General features: G+C 52.9%; 2 protein-coding genes across 2 annotated transcripts in view; both read left to right on the forward strand.

Moving 5' to 3' along the window:
* Window positions 1-4,695, forward strand: part of dnpep (aspartyl aminopeptidase) — an 8,359-nt gene extending 3,664 nt beyond the window's left edge. Inside the window, exons 8-15 of the mRNA XM_084446861.1 lie at window positions 3-110; window positions 283-360; window positions 536-616; window positions 703-863; window positions 2,085-2,124; window positions 2,948-3,049; window positions 3,335-3,502; window positions 4,440-4,695. Of these exons, the coding sequence (XP_084302987.1) occupies window positions 3-110; window positions 283-360; window positions 536-616; window positions 703-863; window positions 2,085-2,124; window positions 2,948-3,049; window positions 3,335-3,502; window positions 4,440-4,490 (789 nt within the window). The 3' untranslated portion in view covers window positions 4,491-4,695. The remainder of the gene's footprint in view (window positions 1-2; window positions 111-282; window positions 361-535; window positions 617-702; window positions 864-2,084; window positions 2,125-2,947; window positions 3,050-3,334; window positions 3,503-4,439) is intronic.
* Window positions 4,696-5,518: 823 nt separating this feature from the next.
* Window positions 5,519-27,343, forward strand: LOC311315804 (receptor-type tyrosine-protein phosphatase-like N; the record flags this gene model as incomplete). Its single annotated transcript, XM_084446502.1, has 21 exons — window positions 5,519-5,594; window positions 11,046-11,156; window positions 11,629-11,734; window positions 11,837-12,023; window positions 12,339-12,678; window positions 12,863-13,009; window positions 13,527-13,740; window positions 13,928-14,014; window positions 15,412-15,491; window positions 15,577-15,641; window positions 17,792-18,001; window positions 18,444-18,710; window positions 19,776-19,923; window positions 20,620-20,693; window positions 21,438-21,515; window positions 21,617-21,736; window positions 21,829-21,995; window positions 22,963-23,016; window positions 23,170-23,234; window positions 23,527-23,600; window positions 27,272-27,343. The coding sequence occupies 21 exons, from the start codon at window positions 5,519-5,521 to the stop codon at window positions 27,341-27,343; spliced, it is 2,742 nt and encodes a 913-aa protein (XP_084302628.1).
* Window positions 27,344-27,657: the final 314 nt, after the last annotated feature.

Below are 27,657 nucleotides of genomic sequence, written 5' to 3' on the forward strand. Positions count from 1 at the left end.
AGGCGGAGAAGCACCAGCCCGTGCTAGTCAGGGCGCTGTGTTCAGAGCTGGCGGTGGAGCCCGAGACCCTGCTGGACTTTGAGCTGTGTTTGGCCGACACCCAACCTGGGGTGAGTCTCTCTCTGACCTCCCTCTGACCTCCCTCTGACCTCCCTCAGAGTCTCCCTCTGACCCCCGTCCGGCCACAGCCTCACCCCGCCCCTACACACCAGCACAGCTCCTGTGTGTGTGTGTGTGTGTGTGTGTGTGTGTGTGTGTGTGTGTGTGTGTGTGTGTGTGTAGGTTCTGGGAGGTGTGTATGAAGAGTTCATCTACTCCCCTCGCCTGGACAACCTCCACAGCTGCTACTGCTCCCTGCAGGTGAGAGGTCACAGGTCACACTCAACACCAGGTCACACCCAACACCACCCAGCCTCCACATCCCAACGCTGCCCCGCTAACACCAGCTCCACCTCAACACCCTCCACCGATTGTCAACGTCCCTCGGAGACTCAGAAATGACCTCTCGCCTGCTGTCTGTCTGTCTGTTCGTCAGGCTCTTATGGACTCCTGCTCTGGAGACTCTCTGACCAAAGACCCCAACATCCGGATGGTGACCCTCTACGACAACGAGGAGGCGAGTCCTCTGGCCCGCTGAGCTGTGCGTCCGTAGCCAGCGTGTCAGGAAGCCTAACGGCGTGCACTTCCCCCCGTGTCCTGCAGGTGGGGTCGGAGAGCGCCCAGGGGGCCCAGTCCAACCTGACGGAGCTGGTCTTGACCCGCCTGGCCGCCTCGGCAGAGAACCTGACCGCCTTTCAGCAGGCCGTGCCTCTCTCCTTCATGATCAGCGCCGACATGGCCCACGCCATGCACCCCAACTACCAGTAAGACCCCCCAGAACCACACCCCAACTACCAGTAAGACCCCCCAGAACCACACCCCAACTACCAGTATGACCCCCCCCAGCTACAGAACCACACCCCCACTACCAGTATGACCCCCCCAGAACCACACCCCCACTACCAGTATGACCCCCCCAGAACCACACCCCCTCTACCAGTAATACCCCCCAGAACCACACCCCCACTACCAGTAAGACCCCCCAGAACCACACCCCCTCTACCAGTAAGACCCCCCAGAACCACACCCCCTCTACCAGTAAGACCCCCCAGAACCACACCCCCACTACCAGTAAGACCCCCCAGAACCACACCCCCTCTACCAGTAAGACCCCTCCCCCAGCTACAGAACCGCACCCCCACTACCAGTAAGACCCCCCAGAACCGCACCCCAACTACCAGTAAGACCCCCCCAGAACCACAACACCACTACCAGTAAGACCCCCCCAGAACCACACCCCAACTACCAGTAAGACCCCCCAGAACCACACCCCCACTACCAGTATGACCCCCCCAGCTACAGAACCACACCCCCACTACCAGTATGACCCCCCAGAACCACACCCCCACTACCAGTATGACCCCCCAGAACCACACCCCAACTACCAGTAAGACCCCCCAGAACCACACCCCCACTACCAGTATGACCCCCCAGAACCACACCCCAACTACCAGTAAGACCCCCCAGAACCACACCCCCACTACCAGTATGACCCCCCAGAACCACACCCCCACTACCAGTATGACCCCCCCAGCTACAGAACCACACCCCCACTACCAGTATGACCCCCCAGAACCACACCCCCACTACCAGTATGACCCCCCCAGCTACAGAACCACACCCCAACTACCAGTATGACCCCCCAGCTACAGAACCACACCCCCACTACCAGTATGACCCCCCCAGCTACAGAACCACACCCCAACTACCAGTATGACCCCCCCAGCTACAGAACCACACCCCCACTACCAGTATGACCCCCCCAGAACCACACCCCAACTACCAGTATGACCCCCCCAGCTACAGAACCACACCCCCACTACCAGTCAGAATGTCCTCTTGGCAACATTGGCAGCTGACTGCTAGCTACCAGTCCTTAGAAATGAATTCTACTTTCACCTCAAGTGACAGACGGTCTCTCCTCATAACTCCTCCATAATTGTAGCGTTGCTGTTTTGATCCTCGGTCTTTCATATCATCCCTAGGGAGAAACACGATGAGAACCACCGACCAGCGTTCCACAAGGTACACAACTCACCAAATCCTTTTTGAAATGATTGATACGAGTGCACAGTGCCCCTAGGGCCATTGTGGTTTCTACGCTTCCTAAATATCGGTGATTAAATCTGTGACTCATCAAATTGCAGGGCTGTAGAAAGCATCACGCAAAGTCACTGAATCAGTTCAAATTCACCGTTCAAATCATCACCTTCCGTGTACGCCTGAAACCAAAACGAACCATTTTTCTTTTCCAGAAACCGAAATGAATGCTCCATTGATCATCCAACTGTTGTTCTGACTAAATGAGAATTAGATTCTTACCTGTTCAGAATGAACTTGTTATGACACAGTTGTGTCTGCCTGGGGTTCTCTAGAATAGGTCTGAAGTGGAGTTAGTGACTTGAAACAGTATTCTGAATGGAACACCTAGCGTTTTAATCAAAAGACCTTTATTTTGAAATTCCACAGAGATGGGCTAGGTCGTCTGTAGTTAGCTAATAGCCAGTAAGCTATGCTGGACAGCTAGCACTGCACTGCACGGGAGAGCATCCACGGAATAGTATCCTTCCGCGGAAGCAGAACTACTTCCGAACTACTTTTTTACTGGTCCACAAGCGACGCTTCTCTCGGGGGGGGGGGGGGGGGGGGGGGGGTGTTAGCCCGGTCACTGGTCCGTTTGCCTCTTTGTAATAGTAATGATGTTGGAAGATATTGTTTACGTGGGCAGATAAATACGCTACCCTGTGATTGGCTGAATATGACCTCTGATAAATACGTTACCCTGTGATTGGCTGAATATGACCTCTGATAAATACGCTACCCTGTGATTGGCTGAATGTGACCTCAGGGACCGGTGATCAAGTTCAACAGCAACCAGCGCTACGCCACCACGGCTGTGACCGCCGCCATCGTCAGAGAGATCGCCGGGCGGGTTGACGTGCCTCTACAGGTGTGTGTGTGTGCGTGTGCCTTTATGTTCAGTGTGTGTTCAGACGGTCGTCTCCTTGTGTGCTCCGTCCACCGCATGCTTGCGAGCATCAGGACGACTGCACGCTAGAAACAGGGTCAAGGGTCAACTCCTCTTCCTCTCAGTTCGAATATCCATGACATTTCTTACCTGGAATGCAATTTAATACCCGACTTGACTGACAGGTGAGACAGACTGACGGCTGGATCTGCTAGACTCAGGTGTGATGTTTATCTCACCCTCTGACGACCTGAACCCCCCCACCAGGATGTGATGGTGCGTAACGACAGCCCGTGCGGGACCACCATCGGGCCCATCCTGGCGGCCCGTCTGGGCATCCCCGTGCTGGACCTGGGAGCCCCCCAGCTGGCCATGCACTCCATCAGGGAGATGTGCTGCACCTCCGGCGTGCTCCAGACCATCACCCTGTTCAAGGTACCCCGCCCACACAGAGGGGGCCGTCTGGGGCAGGACAGGGGGGCTGGGGGGTCCATCTCTGGGGCAGGACAGTGGGTCTGGGGGGTCCATCTCTGGGTCTGGGGGGTCCCTCTCTGGGGCAGGACAGTGGGTCTGGGGGGTCCATCTCTGGGTCTGGGGGGTCCATCTCTGGGTCTGGGGGGTCCATCTCTGGGTCTGGGGGGTCCCTCTCTGGGTCTGGGGGGTCCCTCTCTGGGTCTGGGGGGGTCCCTCTCTGGGGCAGGACAGTAGGTATGGGGGGGTCCCTCTCTGGGGCAGGACAGTAGGTCTGGGGGGTCTGTCTCTGGGTCTGGGGGGTCCATCTCTGGGGCAGGACAGTGGGTCTGGGGGGTCCATCTCTGGGTCTGGGGGGTCCCTCTCTGGGTCTGGGGGGTCTGTCTGGGTCTGGGGGGGTCCCTCTCTGGGGCAGGACAGTGGGTCTGGGGGGTCTGTCTCTGGGTCTGGGGGGTCCCTCTCTGGGTCTGGGGGGTCCCTCTCTGGGTCTGGGGGGGTCCCTCTCTGGGTCTGGGGGGTCCCTCTCTGGGTCTGGGGGGTCCATCTCTGGGTCTGGGGGGTCCCTCTCTGGGGCAGGACAGTGGGTCTGGGGGGTCCCTCTCTGGGTCTGGGGGGTCCCTCTCTGGGGCAGGACAGTGGGTCTGGGGGGTCCCTCTCTGGGTCTGGGGGGTCCCTCTCTGGGGCAGGACAGTGGGTCTGGGGGGTCCCTCTCTGGGTCTGGGGGGGTCCCTCTCTGGGGCAGGACAGTGGGTCTGGGGGTTTATCTTCATACAGTGGTAGAATAGAGAGGTGTTCATTTCGCTAAGAAAATAGTGTAAATGCTATAAGATGTTTTTCTAAGAGTACATTTGGGATTATAACCATGATGATATATCTGATTTCATATCTGCCTGTTTTCCAGGGCTTCTTTGAGCTGTTCCCCACCGTGAGAACCATGCTGAGTGTGGATTAGAGGACGAACTCCCAACACAGACAGACAGAAAGACACACGGATAAACTTATTTTTCTTTCATTTTGTCGTCTTTTGCATATCACCCACAACCTCTCATCATGTCTCTAACACGGCTGCGTACTGAACACTTCTGGACTTAACGCGCCCTTTCAGAGGCAAAGAAAGAACAAAGTCCATGAACTGACGTGGTTTATAAAAAAAATAAATCTTTAATTGACATCTGTGTTGGGTCCATTTTTGCTTACCGATGTGTCATGGCGACTACTCATCTAGTGCAACAATGCCCAGATTTGGAAGATATCTGGGAAATGGAATGGGAAGCACTCTTTTTAATTTGAATCGTATTTTACTATTTCTCTTCATATTACCAATCTTCCATATTAGATATCCAATCTGCTGGATTTTTAAAAGTAGCCTGCCTCATTCTTGGCTGAGAGTTCAATCATGACCAGCCCTCCCTCACCTAACCTCGGCATCTGCCGGCTCTCGGGGAGAAAGAAAGAACTGAGTTACTCTCAGTCAGCACGTCCAAAATGACCTTGTGAGAGAACCCCCCTCCCTCCTCCAACAGGTCTGCTTCTGGCCAGTAAACTCCAGTCTATAAAAACAAGAACTGCTCACTAGACTGTAGGAACTCCATCCCCTTCCTGAGCAGACCTCATAATGAAAAGACTCATCAGAATCCCCTGTCAATAATACTGTAATGACATGCAATTCGTCTAGTGTGTTAATTCCATGCAGTGTGTTCCTCAACTTCAACAAGGTGCTTGCATGTGACGTAATTGCAGTCCTGGGTGTTCCACACAAGCAGCCCCGTCTGTTCGCTCCTGATCCGCTCCGTGGCTCCCGGGTTTTCTACGCCACCAGCCCCTCTCTCCCTCACAGGCACTCACGCGCCGTCATCCGCTCATTCTGTCGCCGAGATTCCCGTCCACACAGCGTCTGTCCCCTCAGATAGTTGACAGATCATGAGGGTTTAAAACGGGAGTGTTGCACAGCTCTGGCTGCCTTTTTACAGAGGGGATAACATGAGTTCTCCGCGGCTATGGCGCCTGCTGTGTCTGATGACCGTCTGTTATCAGATGGGGATGTCAAGCCGTTACGGTAAGAGTCTGATGTCAAGCCGTTACGGTAAGAGTCTGATGTCAAGCCGTTACGGTAAGAGTCTGAGTCACGGAGGCAGGTGAAAAGACTCCATGCACAGCTCCTAACTGTCGGCTGAGCCGGAGTAGCCTTTCGTAGTGCGTAAATCAATGTAATGATTCATTGAATCGTGGAGTTGTCGGGATATGCTTTTATGTTGCTTAGATCGTAGCCTGTAGGATGACAACCAATTATCTTGAGTACAACATTGTAAGAGATGTAACGTTAGCCGACATTAAATAGTGCATGCCTAATTCCCAAGATTTATTTCTTTAATCTCTCTTCAATTTTCATTAAAGTGAAATCTGATTTCTTACATTATAGGCCTAAACTAAACAAATGTTGTTTCAGATATAGTTTGGCTTTGAACATTTTATGGGCTAGAAAAGCAAGGCTACTTGCCGGTCTAATATTCATACATTCATCATGTTCGATATGTTTAAACTCTATATACTTGCGTCATAGATTCAGTTGCCTGGGTGGACGGAAATGGCTCTGGTGTATGATTCATACTTCCCCGCAGTCACATTGAAACCAGGCCTGGGCAGCCTGTGGACGTCTCCCCCACTTCTCGGGGGGGGGAAGATGGAGGGTCAGATTTTTTTTAAAGGTGTTATTTAAGTTAGTTTGCATTGCCATGAGTTTAGTTGTGGATTAAGAGCAGCCTAGCATACAGTAGTGAGCGGCCAGGAAGTAGCAGCTAAGGGAAAGCGGGAATGAGGAAGAAGACAGTTTTTATCGACTTCTTTTCTGTGTCTTGGCGACAAAGCTGACTTAATACCACCAATAGCCTATGATTAGTTCAATGATTAGAGCAGCAGAGCTGTTACCTAGACCTCGTCATGCGCTCTTCGGCGCACTCCACTAGCGTTGATTTCAGCACCATGGACAGCGACCGCAATGAATTGCAGGCGGCAGAGAAATACCTTTTCCATTAAGCGTGTTCTCCACTCTTGAGCTTTTACACCGGCCAAATGCGTTTAGATCACTAGTGAGTGTAGATAACTTACTTGTTGAATGTAGCGTACACCTATGAGCTGCTGGTCGTTTGAATCCATTGTTAATGTGGGCCTTGTCTGGGTGATTTTGGGATGTGCCCGTCAGATGTGGAGGGACACGGCCTGACCGCACGTCAAGCCAAATCTAAAGGGATCCCCCTTACCCTCCAGCTTGCGTGCAGTGTGTGTGTGTGCCTGTGCGTGCGTGCGTGCGTGCGTGTGTGTGTGTGCGCGCTATTAGTGTGATTATTAATGAGTATTTGTCCATTCAGAATAGCACCATAACTTACCTCCCGGTTTCCCCATCATAATGTGCAGATAGTAAATGCAGCCTATAGCACTCAGCGAGACAGCTTCACCAGTAGTGCATTGGTATTCTGTTGCTTACTTCGGTTGGCTGACTCATCCATGGCAAGCTGTCCACGTCATCAAACAAGAGCTGCTTCACACGGCTTCAACCTCATATCAGCTAAGCAGAAGGGAGAAGGAGGTTATAGTATGTTTTTGATGGATATATCGATGCTCATGTATTTGATATTCTGTAAAATGGCTGGATGCTTTTCCATATGCTTTTATTCCGTAAAATGGCAGGTTGCTTTTACAGGTTGCCATGCTCTAGTATGTGTATTATGTAAAATACATCAAGCTCCTGTTGGATGTTATACTAAACCATGTTGAAATGATCCTCAATCGATCCCCGTCAGATAGACAGTATTAGACGCGGGTAGAGCACCGACCTTTGTGAAATTAGAGTCTGCTCTCTCTGGGCTGAGAGCATCTGTCTGTTCCCCACAGAGAACCACAACAAGCCCCCCCCCATAAACACCCTTTATTCCATGGCTGCCATGTCATTTGGAAAGGATATGATTTCAGCAGCAGTGACAAGTAGCTCTGTTTTTTCCCCTCCATCTTGAGACCCAGAGGCACAGAGAAAGGGTGGATGGATGGAGGGAGGGAGGGATGGAGGGAGAGAAGGAGGGAGGGAGGGAAGGCAGAACATGAAAACACAGCAAGCATGGTTGCATAGGAACCCAGGAAACACCCACTCGCATAATTAAGTTTGATTCTCTATAATTAATATGCGGGGAGTGTGTGTGTGTGTGTGTGTGTGTGTGTGTGTGTGTGTGTGTGTGTGCGTGTGTGTGCGTGTGTGCGTGTGTGTGTGTGTGTGTGTGTGTGTGTGTGTGTGTGTGTGTGTGTGCATCAATTTGGGCTGTATGTTGGAAATGCCAACCACTGATGTCAGACAAAGGTGAAAAGGTTTCCTAACCTCTTTGTGGAAACCTGAGCTGTTTTCTCAGTATCTGACCGTGGTGTTTGTGTCCAGAAGGGGCACATGACGATTGCGTTTGACCATTTATCCTACATATGTATTCATGCGTCACACTCTGGAATATGTAGGGGTGGGTCGTATACCCACCTCCCTTGTTCTCTGTAACGCGCATTGTGTTGCCTCTGGGTATGAAATGCGCTATATAAATAAAGCTTTGATTGATTGATTGACTATTGGGAATCTCTTGACGCTTGATTGCCAAAAAGTGAGGTCTAAGCTCACATTCCAAACTAATGTTTCATTTATTCACAGACTTGAAATTGTCCAAAATAACGCCAAAGTAGGTACTCTAAGGCAAACAAACAAACTGAAATGGATAAAGAAGGAAGCCATGCAACTCCATGCAAGTGCAGGGGTCAAAGGCCGTGTGCTCCTAGTCGGCCACGCCCACTGGTCCTCTCCCTTTTTAGAGACCTTTTGACCTGTAGAGGGCACACTCACAAAACAGAAACACAAAATAAAGCAATATAATACATAACCATTGAAATGGCTCCTACGAGCTCAGAGTGACTCATCTTTGTATGAAAGCTGCCACAGCATCACATCACGACTATCACAACAGCATTGTTTTTATTGATTGTTGTGGGGGTACAGACAAGCGATCATCGCTGCAGGGGCCTTGTTGTTGTCGACAAGTCCTCTACTGCGATACTTGTAATTACTCTGACCATAACACAATTACCACCTGACTCGCATCGTACTGAATACTAGGTAATGCGCTTTGGAGGAAGCAAGTGGCTTAATGTAATTAGCTGTCTGGTTGATGTGGGTGATTGATAGAGTTTGTGGCCCGAGGGTGTGTTCCAGTGATTGAGTCGTCTGGGAGGGGGCCGGGGGTGGGGGGGGGGGCGGGGTGAGACGAGGATGTGTAGAGAGGAAAGGATGGGGTACCTCAGCAGGAGAGACTGTGATGGACAGAGAGCTGATGGAATGAGAGAGGGATGACGAGGAGGAGAGGGGGGGGGAGGAGGCGTTGAGTGAGCGTGGGTGGAGGGTGAGTGAGGGTGGACCAGAGGAGGTTTATCATCCTAGCGGTGGGGTTGTAGTGGGTGTCTGGAGTGATGAAAGACCAACAGATCTCTGTTTAACGTCTGAGTCTCTGCCTTCACAGTGATATATCACGTTTACTGAAGGCCAGTCTGTCTGGTTGCCGGGTAACATGACAAGGTGTATTGCACATGCATTGATTCCCACTGTCTAATAAACCACACTCACAGTCACACACACACACACACACACACACACACACACACACACACACGCACTCAGATTATAGGCCAGCGCCAGTAACCTGAATCCCTTCTTCACACAATGGTAAGGTGATATGTGGCCATGTTGCCAGCCAGCGTGATCACTTCTCATGTTGGGAGACTGACGCCGAGACCTTCTGGCCCCTCCCCCCTTGCGTCCCTCACAGGCTGCACGTTTGAGAAGAAGCTCTGCCCGAGAGAACGGCCATGTTCACACGGTCAGTATCTCCATGCCACGCCGCCATGCCTACAAGGGGGACTGTTCCAATGTACACACATACCCAGAATGCAACCCTGTATCTGTCCCATACCCTCCTGAGTCTGTTATGTCATCCACCCCTTTGACCCTATCTCTGTCCGTTCTATCTGTGCTGTGGTCAGACACAGTTTGTCACTTCCTGTATATGGTCTGTATATGGTCTATATATGGTCTGTATATGGTCTATATATGGTCTATATATGGTCTGTATATGGTCTATATATGGTCTATGTATGGTCTATATATGGTCTGTATATGGTCTATGGTCTATATATGGTCTGTATATGGTCTATATGTGGTCTATATATGGTCTGTATATGGTCTATATATGGTCTATATATGGTCCTTATATGGTCTATATATGGTCTGTATATGGTCTATATATGGTCTATATATGGTCTGTATATGGTCTATATATGGTCTATATATGGTCCTTATATGGTCTATATATGGTCTGTATATGGTCTATGGTCTATATATGGTCTGTATATGGTCTATATATGGTCTATATATGGTCTGTATATGGTCTATATATGGTCTATATATGGTCTTTATATGGTCTTTGCTCCCTTCAGTCCCCAACCGGTTCCTTTTTGCCATGTAAACCTGTGAAACTGCCGTCACAGGTTCCTTCCAGAGTCCACCCAGGGTCCCTCTCTGTTAACAGGGTCCCTCTCTGTGCTCACGGGCTGGCGGTGTTTGTTCCTGTCTGCTGACGCACTGTGTGCACAAGGGCCCGGTTGTGTTATCTTGAACGTGTGTGTGTGTGTGTGTGTGTGTGTGTGTGTGTGTGTGTGTGTGTGCTGTATGTTAACATGTGTGTTTGGTAGCCAGGATGTTGGCACGCTCGCCATCTCTTCCCCAAACGTCGGTGCAGTGTTTTTCCTGCATAGAGGATTTTTTGGCCCCCAAAGAGATTTTAGCCAGTGCCAAAGGAAAATCATCAGTGCCAAAACATTTAGAATAAAAATAGTAATTCAAGTCCTCTCCAAATGTGTTTGATAGCTTGTTTCAAGTGCAGCCCATCCCTCTTTCTTGCACTGTCCCTGGTTTGGACCACTAGTAATCAAGATCATTAACAGACAGGTTTTCAGTATCTTAAACATTCTGTCTTCATATCCATTTTGTGTCATGTCAGGAGATTTCCTGCGACTGTGAAAAGTGAGCTCAGTCAGAACGACAGGAAAGAATACAAGCCTATATACGCTGGTAGGCTACTCAGCATAATAGGTTACCCCAAAAAAGTGTGTGCGCATCACCCCCCAAAGACCCATTGTGAGCCTGGAGAAACCCTGTGCTGTGAGAACACGCTGTTAACACAGTCCCCTCCCTGTCACCCGCTCCCGACCAATCGCATCTCTTCCCTCGCCGTCTCCATGGCAACAGTGACATCACCGGGGCTGACGGCAGTGTCTCCCTCGCGTGTGTTTTAGCAGGTGAAAGATGGGAGAGATAACAAGGTGATGACTCACCCAGACCTACTCACTCTCCCTCTCACATCGACATTATTCTTGTGTGTGTGTGTGTGTGTGTGTGTGTGTGTGTGTGTGTGTGTGTGTGTGTGCTCTTTAGATGGCCTGTTCGGACAGTGCCAGAGTCCTGAGCAGGAGCGGGTGAGGTACCAGATCTCGGTGTCTGTGTTGCGTCGACTGCAGGAGGTGCTGAAGGAGCTCATGGGCCAAGGTGAGGGACAGCCCACGCATGGAGACACACACACATGTAGACACACACACATGTAGACACACACACATGGAGACACACACACATGGAGACACACACACATGTAGACACACACACATGTAGACACACACACATGGAGACACACACACATGGAGACACACACACATGTAGAGCGTGTAGACACACACACATGTAGACACACACACATGTAGAGCGTGTAGACACACACACATGTAGACACACACACATGTAGAGACTCACAAAACCATTAAGAACCCGGTCATATAAAGATCAAAGTATGACTGAGTGCTGGTGATAAAGATAAGCTCCTGTGGAAAATACATTATGGGATGTTATCTGAAACTATGGTAACTGGGGTTTCAAGGGAAAGGGCAAACATCTCATTTACACATCTACTTTACACTATGCCTCCAGCTACTGTGATTGACATGTGTGTGGGCCAATGGTCGCATAGGCCTGTCCTGGCAGGATGACATCACCCAGTACGAGATTGGCAAAGAGATGAGTCGAGTCCCACAGCTCCGTTCCTCCTCTGGACAGCAGGACAAACCCTTGTCTCAGTAAGAAAAAAGATCTCTCTTTACCTGGATAGTACAAAGCACAAGCTATAAAGAGTGTACTAGGTACTGTCCAATCGGTCTTTCCCCATTCCCATGGCTCAGGTCTCTGGGTCTGTCTGAGGAGGCTCCTCCCAGGCTGGAGACCCCCGGCTCCAGGGACGTGGCGGAGGAATACCAGCCCAACCCAGAGCCCATGCAGCGGTACCTGGACTACATGATAGTGGACCCGCCACAGTCCGAGTCCCTGCACATGCAAGCACCATTACTGGACCTGTACTCCTACCGCAAGGTTGGACCCCCCCCCCCCACATACACACACTTAAAAGACACACACACACACACACACACACTCCAAACACACACATGCAAGCACCACTACTGGACCTGTACTCCTACCGCAAGGTTGGACCCCCCCAGCCCACACACGCACACACACACACACACACACACTTAAAACACACACACACACACACACACACACACTCAAAACACACACATACTTGCAAGTATACTTCAGACCAGGATGTAAGTGGCGCTAATTGCAACGTCGCATATTTTCGACGTTCACCTGTAATTGAGGTTGTCTGTGTGTCTGTTGCAGGGGCAGTTTGGTTACCAGGACGACGAGGAGCGCTCTCTCAACTCCCTGGAGGCGGACGGTTTCCCCCGACCCTCGTCTCGCTCCCGGGGGAGAGGGACACGCCCTCGGGACGGAGACGTCCAGCGGCTGCAGGACATCGTGTCCCTCTACCTCTCGTCCTCAGCCCAGCCAGCCTCCCGCCCCCGGGCTGCGCTCTCCGCCTCCCCCTTCTACCAGGAACTGGACTTCCCTCTGGACTACACTGAGGACTACATCTCCCAGGAGGTGGAGGTCAGAAAGCAGCAGCAGGAGCAAGGGCAGAAGAACGCTCAGAAGGACTATGACTCATTGGCTAGGCTCGACGGTGAGTGTGTGTGTCAGTTTGTGTTTGTGTGTACGTAGGTGTGTGTGTATGTGTGTGTTTCAAGGTAACAGAGTGCAGGCGGGTGGTCAAGCCTGGCGTCAATGATGGGCCGGTTCTCTCTCTGACCCTGGCCGGTTCTCTCTCTGACCCTGGCCTGTTCTCTCTCTGACCCTGGCCGGTGCAGAGCGCACCCTGCAGCAGAAGCTGGCTCTGCTCCTGGACCGCAACGGCGTCAACATGAAGGACCTGACCCCAGACCAGCTGGACGACCTGCTCGCCGCCATCACACAGCTGCAGACGGACAGCTCCAACACGGGCGCAGACACCGCAGGTTCCCCACACACACATCACAACAGAACATTGTTTTTACCCCGCATGCAAATGTGCTGTTTTCAGTCACAAAATCACCTAAACACATTTATTCTCTGCTCGATGGTTACAGTTAGATGTAGAGGGTCTGCATTTGGCAGTTGGTGTAGATCTGCTTTTGTTTGTTATTCAGATAAATACCGGAACAGCGCTGTCACAAGAAAGAAGGCAAGTTCAGACCACCTGCTATTTCTGTTGCATTTCATTAACGCATCTCTGCTGTACAGTGTGCCGCTGATGAAGCTGCCGGTTGATTTTACACGCAATGACCAGTAGGTGGCAGCATGTGTGTACATTAACTCACTGAGCTCAGATGATGAAACTGATTGAACTATGAACATTCAACATTATTGTTGCAATCAACCACTGTGTGACTCAAGCGTTCAGAGGCTTCTAGTGATTTCTAAAACACATTTCTCAGATCAGCGAGGGGGCGATGACACACAAGGCTCCGGCTGCGGCCCCCACCACCCCCCCAGCCCTGGATCCGGCAGCCCTCGCCTCCCTAAATAACAAGGGGGCCCCTCTGGGCCTCCAAGCCCCCCGTAGCACCCAGGGAGCCAGTGTGAAAAAGCCCACGGCCCCGGAGAAACAAGAGAAGCAGGCGAGGAAAAATGAACCAGGGGCCTCAACCGCCACCGCCGGGGCCTCCCAAGCGCAGGAGGAGTACAGCTACATTGTCACTAACCAAAGGTTATGACCTTTTCCAAACCGCCATTTTCCTGAAGACAAAATGTGAATGTGCGTACCTGGGTAGGGATGTGTGTGAGGGCTTGTTTGCTGGATGCGTGTGTGCGCGCGTCTGTGTGCGCGCGTGTGTCTATGTGTGTGCGCGTGCGTGTGTGTGTGTGTCTATGAATGTGTGTGTGTTCCTCTGCAGCCCCCTCAGTCTGTACGACGGGGTGCGTCTGCTGGAGATCCTGGCCGAGAGGATCCAGATCTCCCCTGGCTCTTTCATCAACATCAGGTAGGCCCCGCCCTCAGGTAGGCCCCGCCCTACTGGTGGCCGGCTCAGGGCAGAGGACGGCCCCTGGAGAGGCTGGCCCTCAGGGGCGTTCACCCCCCCCCCCCCCCCCAACCTCACCCTCTGCTAACCCCATAGAGATATATACGTTATACTGCTGTGTCTCTATGCTAAACCATGAGCCATGCACTCTCACCAACCCCCCCCCCCCCCCCGCTGCCCTCAACAGATCCACCCCAACCTCACCCCCCCCCCCCCCCCCAACACACACACACCCAGCCTGACCTCTCCTTCTACTTCCTACTTCCTGACCTCACTCTGTCACAGCAGGTGTTCAGCGGAGGTGTGCCACCATCTCACCTTCCTAAACTAGAGTGGAGATGGACTGAGGGAGGGGCTTGGTGGAGTTACTGATACCATAGCGGGGTCGCCCACCCTCACCTCCACAAACACCCCCACTCTCGCTGTGCACCACGAGTCCTCTCTCTCCTCCTGTCTCTCCACCTGTCTCTCCTCCTCGTCTCTCTCCTCCTCTCTCCTCGTCTCTCTCCTCCTCCTCTCTCTCCTCCTCGTCTCTCTCCTCCTCTCCCTCCTCCTCGTCTCTCTCCTCGTCTCTCTCCTCCTCTCTCTCCTCCTCTCTCTCCTCCTCGTCTCTCTCCACCTCTCTCTCCTCCTCTCCTCCTCTCTCTCTCCTCCTCTCTCTCCTCCTCCTCTCTCTCCTCGTCTCTCTCCTCCTCTCTCTCTCCTCCTCTCTCTCTCCTCCTCTCTCTCCTCGTCTCTCTCCTCCTCCCTCTCCTCGTCTCTCTCCTCCTCCTCTCTCTCCTCCTCTCTCTCCTCCTCGTCTCTCTCCTCCTCTCTCTCCTCCTCTCTCTCCTCCTCCTCTCTCTCCTCCTCTCTCTCCTCCTCCCTCTCCTCGTCTCTCTCCTCCTCTCTCTCCTCCTCCTCTCTCTCCTCCTCTCTCTCCTCCTCGTCTCTCTCCTCCTCGTCTCTCTCCTCGTCTCTCTCCTCCTCTCTCTCTTCCTCTCTCTCCTCCTCTCTCTCTCCTCCTCTCTCTCCCCCTCCTCTCTCTCCTCCTCTCTCTCCTCCTCTCTCTCCTCGTCTCTCTCCTCCTCCCTCTCCTCGTCTCTCTCCTCCTCTCTCTCCTCCTCCTCTCTCCTCCTCTCTCTCCTCCTCTCTCTCTCCTCCTCTCTCCTCCTCCTCTCTCTCCTCCTCTCTCTCTCCTCCTCTCTCTCCTCCTCCTCGTCTCTCTCCTCCTCTCTCTCCTCCTCTCTCTCTCCTCCTCTCTCTCCTCCTCTCCTCCTCTCTCTCCTCCTCTCTCTCCTCGTCTCTCTCCTCGTCTCCCATCCGGCCAGGCTGTATGGAGCAGGTAGTTGTATAAAAGGTTGTTTATTTCCGAGCAGTGTGGTGGGGCCCGCGCTGACCTTTCGAGTCCGACCGAACCCCCAGAACCTCAGTGCTGCTGATGTTGCCGGCAAAGCTGGTGAGTTTAATCTTAAACAGGGTCATAGTGGTGATATCAGCGTCTTGTTCTGTGGAGACCAAATTTCTTGTCTGCTGTTATTTAGTTGCAGAGAAGAACTTTCTGGAGTCAGAGACAAACCTGAAGATCCTACAGACAGGTGTTGGTGAGGTAAGCTCCTGGTCCAATCAGACTCCAAGGGTTTGGGGGGTGTGTGTGTGTGTGTGTGTGTGTGTGTGTGTGTGTGTGTGTGTGTGTGTGTGTGTGTGTATGTGTGTGTGTGTGTGTGTGTGTGTGTGTGTGTGTATCAGTCAATCACTTTTCTCTGTGTATATTATGAACTTTCTCTATCTCCAAAGGATGAGTCAAAACCTCAAGAAAAATCCTCATCGTTCTTGGCACATCCGGTCACACAAGCCTCATATTTGATGGCTCCGGTTTGGTTGTCTCCATGGCTACATCCCTATGACAATCTTGTCTTTGGGAATGCACGCGCCACATGCGCAGCAAGCTGGAGAAACCTCCCTCTCCTCTCTCTGTGTGTGTCTCTCCCTCCTGTCCTCCCCTCTCCCTCCTGTCCTCCCCTCTCCCTCCTGTACTCCCCTCTCCCTCCTGTCCTGGAGAAACCTCCCCTCTCCCTCCTGTCCTCCCCTCTCCCTCCTGTCCTCCCCTCTCCCTCCTGTCATGCGCGCATGCACAGTCCCCCGTCTCCGCAGGCTACTCCGGCTCATTCTGTCACTAGCCTACTAGCCGTGCAATGATGGTGCCGCCAAAATTCAATCCTAGTGATCCCATGCTCAGTGTCCGTCCGGAGATGGACCTAAATGAAAGCTATGTTATCCGCTTGTCATCTCCACTACTAAGTCTACTCGAATAGCCCCAAAACCGGACGGTCGCAGGTAAGTACACTTCAATCGGCTAGGCTAACGTTACAGTAATTAAATTGGATCGTGAAATTTCAACACACGCTTTTTAATTCGTTATCGTGACATTTTATATTCGCTCCACTCCGCTTTTACGCATAATGCATGGCGTTATTGTCCAGGGCAGTATGATGAATACTCACGTAGATCGCTTAAACGAATTTAAAATAGCTCAAGCATGAGGTTTAATCGCACGCACCCGAGTTTCCCGATGTCGCATGATTCGCTGTTGACGTGTTTGATAAAGTGAAACAACCACTGAATGTTTTAAGTATCGGCCTCGGTTCTGCGTGAACAGCCTGGAGAAACACTTGACCCACTGGGGAAGAACACGCACAAATAAGCAAGGTGCAGACAGACTAAAGTTGTTATAATTAGGTAGGCCTTTGCGAATTGTAGCCTAGCACAGATATAATGATGTCTCATGCTAATAGGCCTATTTATTGAAACATGAAAGAGCCTAAAATGACCAGACACAAAGAGTTATGCAGTAGCAGGACTTCAGACCGGTCCTTTATTTTTTTTATTTTTTTTAACCCATCTCCATTTTAGCACGTGTCTAACCCACTATACCCCTAATCTCCCTCCACCCATGCCATCCCTCATGTCAGATCAGCATTCAGGATCATTCATTTTTCTCTCTCCCAACCCCCTATTGAACTCACATCTTTTTGTGGCCCCTATAGAATAGCAGGTGAGCCCCCCCCCCTCCACCCCCCACCAGTCCCCAACCCCAGTGTCTTCAGACCGGTCCAGCTCCCTCACCCCGACCCCACACCACATTCCTGGGGCCCCTGAGGAGGAAAGGGAGGCCAGGAGGTCAAGACAGGGAACTGTTCTAGCAGGGAGGAGGACGAGAGATGAAAGACAGCAGGAATAATTGGGCGGTCAGGCTAAAGGAAGGTTGTTTTTTGTGTGTGTGTGTCACCCGCCCCTTCAAGATCTTAGTTCCACCTCTCTCCTCTCACCCACGTTGGGAACAGAGATTAGAGCAGGGAATTACTGTTGCCATGGTAGTGGCAAGGCGCATTCTTCTCTTGGGCTCTTGTGGTGGAGAACTACATGAAACTACTTTTGTTTTCTTTCATTCATCTCTCATTCCACTCGACCCTCTCTCTCTCTCCCTCTCCCTCCCTCTCCATCTCCCTCTCCCTCTCTCTCTCTTCCTCTCTCTCTCTCTCCCTCTCCCTCTCTCTCTCTCTCTCTCTCTCTCTCTCTCCCTCTCCCTCCCTCTCTCTCTCTCTCTCCCTCTCTCTCTCTCTCTCTCTCTCTCCCTCTCCCTCTCTCTCTCTCTCTCTCTCTCTCTCTCTCTCCCTCTCTCTCTCTCTCTCTCTCTCCCTCTCTCTCTCTCTCTCTCTCTCTCTCTCCTCTCCCCTTTCCCTCTCTCCCTCCCTGCAGAGGAATGATGGACAGGCGCTGCTTCAGGCCACCCGGGTCCAAAATGGCTCCCGAGGGGTGTTCCTGACACTAGTCAGCGTGGCCTGTGTGGGCGGGGTCCTGGTGGCGGCCGTGACCATCACCTGCCTGCGTCGCCACGCCCACCGCCTGGCCTCGGAGAAGCTGGGGTTGGGTCCAGAGGCGGGCGGGGTCTCTCACCAGGAGTACCAGGTACAGCGACTCCACCCCCCTGCCTGTCTGTCACTAGGGCAGGGCACGCCCACCACTGGAACACGTTTCGCGGTTGCGCTACCAATTATAATTCTTGAATTCGATACCGATTTCCTAAATGGTTCTCTTTTTCAGTTCCTACGGTCAATGAGAGTGCAGTTAAATCGCCAGTAGCCTAAATATATTTGCATGTTTTTTCCACAACCTGTGACTCAGACTACCTCCCAGCATGCCTCACTGGTCTGTTATAGACACTTCAGTCAGTAGTTCATCTGTTTATCTGCAGACATGAACTCACTTAATTTATTTTTAAAGACTTCTTTAAAGAACTATGCAAGTGCAAAAGCACCCAAATGACAATTCATTCTTAAACCATTTCAACCATTGACTTGTCTGTATAGATGAAGGTGAATAAGAAATAAACGCTGTCTTGTTCGGTCAGGACCTGTGTCGGCAGCACATGGCAGCAAAGGGAGCTTTCAGTCGACTGGAGGGAGTTGGAGGAGGAGGAGGAGGTGCCGGCGCTGGGGGAGGAGGTGGGGGAGGAGGAGGAGGAGGGGGAGGCACAGACACCTCCCGAGTGAGCAGCGTGTCGTCCCAGTTCAGCGACGCCCCCCAGGCCAGCCCCAGCTCTCATAGCTCCACCCCCTCCTGGTGCGAGGAGCCGGCGCAGTCCAACATGGACATCTCCACCGGGCACATGATCCTGGTCAGTGCTCTGCGCTCCACCCTTGACCCCACACTGTGCTCCTTTACAATGAATGGAAGGTTTATTAGCCATGTGTAACAAGTTTGGGTACAGGTACATAGAAATTCTTGTCATCCTTACAGTATCTTATCAGTGCTAATCAGTTCCTCATTCCAGTCCTAGGTACTTAGCTCAACATTTAAAAGTTCCCAAACTGGCAATTTACTATACTATCTATAGTCTAGCAGTATCATCCTCATCTACTTATCCCATCCGATCATGGATGACTGTGTCTGTGTCCATGATGTAGGCAGTGCAATTAAACAACGTTCAATTATACAATAGTTAAAGTGTCCTTCCACATACTTCCAGGTATAGGTTTAGTGTAGGAACCACACCCGGGTCGAAATACTACTTTAAAAATTATTTTAGCGATTGCTTGAGTCTGCCTGGAATGTCAGGTGGGTGGGCTTTGCATTGTTAGCGGAATCCCAAATCGCGCACTTAGGCGAAAGTGCAGAGCACTCGCGGCCTTGTGGCCTTACATGTGCGTTCCCGCTAAGTCCACAAGGGCTCAGCGGAGAGCTGAGGGGAGCGTCAGAGCAGCCTCTGCGTCGGAGGGACGCGGCAGCCAATGAAAACGAAGTGGGAGGGGCATTGAGCCAAACTGGCTTGGGAATCGTTGGCACGCTGCTGGAAGTGCTGTCCCATTTAATTCACGGCCCTGCACCCTCTGGCCCTTCCAGCTGACGTCAATTAAGTGCTCAGGCCTCAGGCCGCAAGTGCGAGGGGCCGCAAGGGTGGTTTGCGCACTCAGATTGGGATTCAGCTATAGTGAACACCCCATTGGTTTCATTGTAGCAGACAAAAATGATCGAGCACAGATAAAATGATTTGTAATGGTATTTGGACCCAGGTGTGACACAGCTCAGACCGAATGAGATTGTGATTGAAGACGTGTAGACTACACTAACTAAAGTGATCGACGTCAAAGTGATTGAGATGAAAACCCTTACTGGCTGGTTAATGAGGTGTTGAGCGGAGTGGGAGCGTTATGGAGAGCCTCTGGTGCGCTCGTCTCCTCAGGCCTACATGGAGGACCATCTGAAGAACAAGGACCGTCTGCAGAAGGAGTGGGAGGCACTGTGCTCCTACCAGGCCGAGCCCAGCGCCGTGTCCGTGGCCCAGAGCGAGAGCAACCCGAAGAAGAACCGCTGTCCGGACTCCGTACCCTGTGAGTCCCCCTCCCTCGCAGTAGAGCGTGTCAACCATGTGTGCGTGGTGTGAGTCCCCCTCCCTCGCAGTAGAGCGTGTGAACCATGTGTGCGTGGTGTGAGTCCCCCTCCCTCGCAGTAGAGCGGGTCAACCATGTGTGCGTGGTGTGAGTCCCCCTCCCTCGCAGTAGAGCGGGTGAACCATGTGTGCGTGGTGTGAGTCCCCCTCCCTCGCAGTAGAGCGGGTGAACCATGTGGGCGTGGTGTGAGTCCCCCTCCCTCGCAGTAGAGAGTGTGAACCATGTGTGCGTGGTGTGAGTCCCCCTCCCTCGCAGTAGAGCGTCTCAACCATGTGTGCGTGGTGTGAGTCCCCCTCCCTCGCAGTAGAGCGGGTCAACCATGTGTGCGTGGTGTGAGTCCCCCTCCCTCGCAGTAGAGCGTGTGAACCATGTGTGCGTGGTGTGAGTCCCCCTCCCTCGCAGTAGAGCGGGTCAACCATGTGTGCGTGGTGTGAGTCCCCTTCCCTCGCAGTAGAGCGTGTGAACCATGTGTGCGTGGTGTGAGTCCCCCTCCCTCGCAGTAGAGCGTGTGAACCTTGTGTGCGTGGTGTGAGTCCCCCTCCCTCGCAGTAGAGCGGGTCAACCATGTGTGTGTGGAGAATAACACCCATTTCTGACCACTTGAGTGAAGAGGTGTTTGTGTTGCGCGTTCTGCAGACGATCACTCCCGGGTGAAGCTGAGGGCGGAGACCAACCCATCCAGGGCCGACTACATCAACGCCAGCACCATCGTAAGCAGCCGACCCACTGTCACCATGGTGCTCACCCAGTCACTCCACACGGCCAGACCCACTCAGAGATCACCGACCCACTGTCACCATGGTGCTCACCCAGTCACCCCACACGACCAGACCCACTCAGAGATCACCGACCCACTGTCACCATGGTGCTCACCCAGTCACCCCACACGGCCAGACCCACTCAGAGATCACCGACCCACTGTCACCATGGTGCTCACCCAGTCACCCCACACGGCCAGACCCACTCAGAGATCACCGACCCACTGTCACCATGGTGCTCACCCAGTCACCCCACACGACCAGACCCACTCAGAGATCACCGACCCACTGTCACCATGGTGCTCACCCAGTCACCCCACACGGCCAGACCCACTCAGAGATCACCGACCCACTGTCACCATGGTGCTCACCCAGTCACCCCACACGACCAGACCCACTCAGAGATCACCGACCCACTGTCACCATGGTGCTCACCCAGTCACCCCACACGACCCCGGCCATAGATCCCACCCGAACCCCCCCGTTAGACCTCGGCCCTAATCTCCCCCCTGTCCATCAAGCGAGTTGACACATCTAGCGACGGAACCCCCCCCTCCCCATCAGTGACTCCGCTCGGTGAATGGAGCCGTCGCCATGGCGACAGCCGTCAATGGCGCCCCCCCCCCCCCCCCCCCCCCCTATTGTTGAGGAGCGGGAGGGTGACCCCTGACCTTTTGCCCTGTGTGACATCTTTAGATCGAGCACGACCCACGGATGCCGGCTTACATCGCCACCCAGGGGCCCCTGTCACACACCATCTCTGACTTCTGGCAGGTCGCTATGAACAGATATGTTTCACTTGATCAATAATACTTCAATAATACATAGTGTAGGTTTCATCCAGGGTTGGAAGTGAAGGGTTGTCTCTTCCGTAGATGGTCTGGGAGAACGGATGCACGGTGATCGTGATGATGACCGCCCTGGTGGAGGACGGAGAGAAACAGTGTGACCGCTACTGGCCGGACGAGGGCTCCTCTCTTTACCACATCTATGAGGTGAGGACTGTGTGTTCGTGTGTGTGTGTGTGCCTGCCTGTCTGTCTGTTTGTGCCCTAACCTTTGACCTATCGTACGCCTGTATCCGTCAGGTGAACCTCGTGTCAGAGCACATTTGGTGTAACGACTTCCTGGTGCGTAGTTTCTACCTGAAGAACGTCCAGACCCAGGAAACGCGCACCCTCACCCAGTTCCACTTCCTGAGCTGGCCGGCTCAGGGCATCCCCACCTCCACGCGCCCTCTGCTGGACTTCCGCAGGTACTGCACGCACACTGCTGATTCGACCTATGTGCGTTGGGTACTTGGAACACTTTCTATTGTGCATATGAATCACCCTCGTACGTCGAATGGTCAGTGTGTTATCTCTGTATCTTGTGCATCGGTCATATGAAGCGATGGATGATAGAACGTGTTCCAACTGGTAATCTGTGGTTCTCCCTCAGTGCTGTTCTGTCTGCCTCGTCTCACTCTCTGTTTCATTTACACACACTCTCTGTGACTCGCGTCCTTTCTGTGTCTTGTTCTCATCCTCGTCTCCTCTTTGAAACCCATTCTACACCTTCTGTCTTCTCTCCGACTCCCACTGTCCCTCTTCTGTTTTGCTCTCACTTGTGCGATGGAGGTCTAGTTTTTTTTACATATCTATCTGTGTCATCTTTGTGATTTGCAGCTAGTAGTCTGGGTCCAGTTGCATAGTCACAAAAATGATCACGGACAGATGTGACTGCAGCAGGAGGTCCATCGCCAAATCTTTGCTCTGTATCTTCTGCTCTCTCTCTCTCCCCCGCCACCTTCCTCGTTTTTGTTTAGGATGCGCTTGTGTAAGTTTGGGATAAAACCGTTTAGGATCTGTACCATTTTGTCACAGTTGTAAGTGTGTAAGTCAAGCTTCTCAGAGAAGTGGCTTGAAAATCAATCACTTGTTGAGACTTTTAGTTAAGATTCAGAGAAAAATGTTAAAAAAACGAACTGTTTCTGTCCCGTTCTCCCTTGACTTGAGGACAGGGGGGAGTGGACTGCATCTGTCTGCTCGGTCTGCACCCCCCAACGCCCACGCCCCCCCCCTGTCTACCCCCCCCCCCCCCCCCGTCTACCCCAGCCCTGCTCGCTGCTTCTCAGTTTGTAGCTTCTGTAACAGAATAATATCGTCACGTTTAGCATATTTTGTTAGGAGCTTTAATATGTCTCCTTCCATCTCCCTCTTTCTGCGTCTGTGTGTTCACAGGAAGGTTAATAAGTGCTACAGAGGAAGATCCTGTCCCATCATTGTGCACTGCAGGTAAAGCCTCACATGCAGTGCCATTTCTCGCCATGTGGTGGCAATCATGCGCCAGGCTGGCTGTCAGTGTGATGTATGGTCAGATGCTGGTAGCTGCTTGTTCGCTGTGGAAAATATTGAATGTTCTAACTAGAAGTGTTGTCTCTCGCTAAGCGATGGCACAGGCAGGACCGGCACCTACATCCTGATTGACATGGTCCTGAACCGTATGGCTAAAGGTAAGGAACACGCTATAGGCACTGCACTGCTCTCTCTCTCTCTCTCTTCTCTCTCTCTCTCCCTCTCTCTCTCTCTCTCCCTCTCCCTCTCTCTCCCTCTCTCTCTCTCTCTCTCTCTCTCTTCTCTCTCTCTGCTCTCTTTCTCTCTCTCTCTCTCCCTCTCTCTCTCTCTCTCTCTTCTCTCTCCCTCTCTCTCCCTCTCCCCCTTCCTCCCTCACTCCCTCCCTCTCTCTCCCTGGTGATGTCGACTTATATGAGTCATGTGTGATTTATAAATACGCTTGTATTCCAGGAGTTAAAGAGATTGACATCGCCGCTTCCCTGGAGCATGTTCGTGACCAGAGGCCAGGAATGGTGCGGACCAAGGTATTGTCATCAAGATGTCTCTTTTAGATGATCGGATCAAACCAGACATGGGTCAAAATACTAAATACTTGTTATCATTTCAATTACTTATCTGTGCTTGATTGCTCTTGTCTGGCACAATAGAACCAATGGGCTGTACCCATGCAAACCCCGCCCACATGACACTCCAGGCATCCATCCATCCATCCATCCATCTTCATCCGCTTATCCGGGGTCGGGTCGCGGAGGCAGCAGCTCCAGCAGGGGGCCCCAGACATCCCTTTCCCTAGCAGCATCAACCAGCTCTGCCTGGGGAATCTTTAGCCGCTCAGAGGCCAGTGCGGAGATGTAGTCCCGCCACATAGTCCTGGGTCTACCCCGCGGCCTCCTCCCAGCCGGACACGCCTGGAACACCTCCCTAGGGAGGCGCCCAGGAGGCATCCTCACTAGATGCCCGAACCACCTCAACTGGCTCCTTTCGACGCAAAGGAGCAGCGGCTCTACTCCGAGTCTCTCCCGGATGACTGAACTTCTCACCCCATCTCTCAGGGAGACCCCAGCCACCCTCCGGAGAAAACTCATTTTGGCCGCTTGTATCCGTGATCTTGTTCTTTCGGTCATGACCCATCCTTCATGACCATTGGTGAGGGTGGGGACGAAGATAGACCGGTAGATCGAGAGCTTTACCTTTTGGCTCAGCTCTCTTTTCATCACAACAGTGCGGTAAAGCGACTGCAGAACCGCACCAGCTGCTCCGATTCTCCGGCCAAACTCCCTCTCCATGGTTCCCTCACTCGTGAACAAGACCCCCAGATACTTGAACTCCTTCACTTGGGGTAAGGACTCATTTCCTTCTCGGAGCGGACAGGCCACCGGTTTCCTGCTGAGAACCATGGCCTCAGATTTAGAAGTGCTTATTCTCATCCCAGCCGCTTCACACTCAGTTGCGAACCTATCCAGAGAGTGCCAGAAGTCGCAGGCAGATGATGCCATCAGGACCACATCATCTGCAAAAAGCAGCGACGTGATCCCCAGCTCACCGAACTGCAAACCCACCTCCCCACGGCTACGCCTCGATATCCTGTCCATGAAAATCACAAACAGGATTGGTGACAAAGCGCAGCCCTGGCGGAGGCCAACCCCCACCGGAAAGGAAGACGACTTACTGCCGAGGACCCGGACACAGCTCTCGCTCTGGGTGTACAGGGATTGGATCGCCCTATGTAGGGACCCCCTCACCCCATACTCACGCATAACCCTCCACAAGACCTCTCGAGGGACCCGGTCGTAAGCCTTCTCCAAGTCCACAAAACACATGTAGACAGGTTGGGCAAACTCCCAAGCCCCCTCCAAGATCCTTGCGAGACTGAAGAGCTGGTCGGTAGTTCCACGACCAGGACGAAATCCGCATTGTTCCTCTTCGATCTGAGGTTCGACTATCGGCCGGACCCTCCTTTCCAGCACCTTGGAGTAAACTTTCCCTGGGAGGCTGAGTAATGTGATGCCTCTATAATTCGCACACACCCTCTGGTCCCCTTTTTTTAATATTGGGACCACCACCTCAGTCTGCCACTCCTTTGGCACTGACCCAGACTTCCACGCAATGTTAAAGAGGCGTGTCAACCAAGACAGCCCCTCTACACCCAGCGCCTTCAGCATTTCTGGACGGATCTCATCAGTCCCTGGGGCTCTGCCACTGTGGAGTTGTTTGACTACCTCAGTGACCTCCTCCAAGGAAATTGACGCCCCCCCTTCCGGCTCTGCCTCGAGCGTAGAGGGTGGATTAGTCAGGTTCAGGAGTTCCTCAAAGTGCTCCTTCCAACGCTCGACAACCTCCTCAGTTGAGGTCAGCAGTGTCCCCTCCTTGCTGTATACAGCTTGGATGGTCCCCCGCTTTCCCTTCCTGAGGTGTCTGATGGTCTTCCAGAAACACTTTGGTGCCGACCGAAAGTCCTTCTCCATGGTTTCTCCGAACTCCTCCCACACCCGCTGCTTTGCCTTGGTCACGGCCGAAGCCGCAGCCCTCCGGGCCAGTCGATACCCTGCAACTGCTTCTGGGGTCTCCCGGGCTAACATATCCCGGAAGGCCTTCTTCTTCAGTCGGACGGCTTCCCTGACCACCGCTGTCCACCACGGTGTCCGAGGGTTACCGCCCCTTGAGGTACCTATGGCCCTCAGGCCACAGCTCCCAGCCGCAGCTTCAGCAATGGAGACTTTGAACACCGACCACTCATGCTCGATGTCCCCAACCTCCACAGGGATGCCTGAGAAGCTCTGCCGGAGGTGGCAATTGAAATCTCTCCGGACAGGCTCTTCCTCCAGACGTTCCCAGTTCACCCTCACTACACGCTTGGGTTTTCCAGGTCTGTCCAGAAGCTTCCCCCGCCATCGAAACCAGCTCACCACCAGATGGTGATCAGTGGACAGCTCTGCCCCTCTCTTTACCCGAGTGTCCAAAACACATGGCCTCAGATCAGATGATACGATAACGAAATCGATCATCGACCTCCGGCCTAAGGTGTTCTGATGCCAGGTGTACTTGTGGGCATCCTTGTGTTCGAACATGGTGTTTGTTATGGACAAACCGTGACTAGCACAGAAGTCCAACAACAAAACACCACTCGAGTTCAGATCGTGGTGGCCATGCCTCCCAATCACGCCCCTCCAAGTTTCTCCATCATTGCCTACGTGTGCATTGAAGTCCCCCAGTAGGACAGTGGAGTCCCCTGCAGGAGCCCCCAATAGGACTCCACTCAGGGTCTGCAGGAAGGCCGTGCATAAGCAGTGCATAAGCACAAACCACAGTCAGAGTCCCCCCCCCCCACAGTCCTAAGGCGCAGGGAGGCGACCCTCTCGTCCACTGGGGTGAACTCCAGCACAGAGGCGCTCAGCTGGGGGCTAGCTAGTATAGCCACACCTGCCTTACGCCTCATACCGTGAGCAACTCCGGAGAAGAACAGGGTCCAACCCCTATCCAGGAGTTTGGTTCCGGCGCCGGTGCTGTGCGTGGAGGTTAGCCCCACCAGGTGTAATTGGTATCGCTCCACCTCCCTAACAAGCTCCGGCTCCTTCCCCCCCAGCGAGGTCACGTTCCATGTCCCCAGAGCCAGCCTTTGCCTCCCGGGTCCGGTCCGTCGGTGCCCCCCGCCTTCACCGCCACCTAGTTGGCAGCGCACCCGACCCCGACAATTCCTCCCGCGGGTGGTGGGTCCACGGGACGATGGAGGAGGAGATGGTGCTTCCACGTTGCTTATTCGGGCTGGGCCCGGCCGGGCTCCATGGTAAGCCCGGCCACCAGGCGCTCGCAGGCGGGCCCTCCGTCTGGGCCTGGCTCCAGACGAGGGCCCCGGGCTTCCTCCGGGCCGGGTCTCTCTTCCTTTTGGTTGTTTTGTCATCAGGGGATTTTACCTGTAACCCCAGGTAGGGGGGCTAGGGGGTACTACCACTTGCCCAAGGTGGACCCCCAGACTACTGGAGGGAAGGAGGCGTCTTACTTCTCCATTCTAGTTTTGCACAGAAAACTAGCCACTGCCCGGACACTCCAGGAAAACAAAAGCAAATTCTTTAGTTTGAACAATATAGAGTATTTCCACCAAGGTCTGGTTCAAACCTATAACTGCTCCTCTTAAACCTTGCACAACCATGGCTTACTGCATGCATGTAACTGTAAACATGTGTGATTCTCTCCACAGGATCAGTTTGAGTTTGCCCTGACAGCCGTAGCAGAGGAGGTGAACGCCATCCTGAAAGCTCTGCCCCAGTGAGACTGACCGTACCCAGACCCTCACACTCCTGCTGGACACACGGTCCTCTTCACCAGGACCTGTCTCTGAAATCATCAAGCGTGTCTTTACCTTGTGTCTTACCTTGCCTTTCTCCAACTGAGGATGAATGACCTTGTGCTTATTCTTCCCTGTTGAATGATGCCTTCGATGTCTTGCTACTCTTTGTGGTGATGAAAATGGTTTTCTCCTCATGAACAGGGTTTCTCTCCTATTGTCAACTGCTGGGTTACATTCAGAATAGTTTTCAGATTACCGATTGGAGCGGAATTTGACTAACATCTGTTTTTCAAAGG

Source organism: Borostomias antarcticus (assembly GCF_949987555.1).
Source record: "Borostomias antarcticus genome assembly, chromosome: 12".
Taxonomy (NCBI): Eukaryota; Metazoa; Chordata; class Actinopteri; order Stomiiformes; family Stomiidae; genus Borostomias; species Borostomias antarcticus.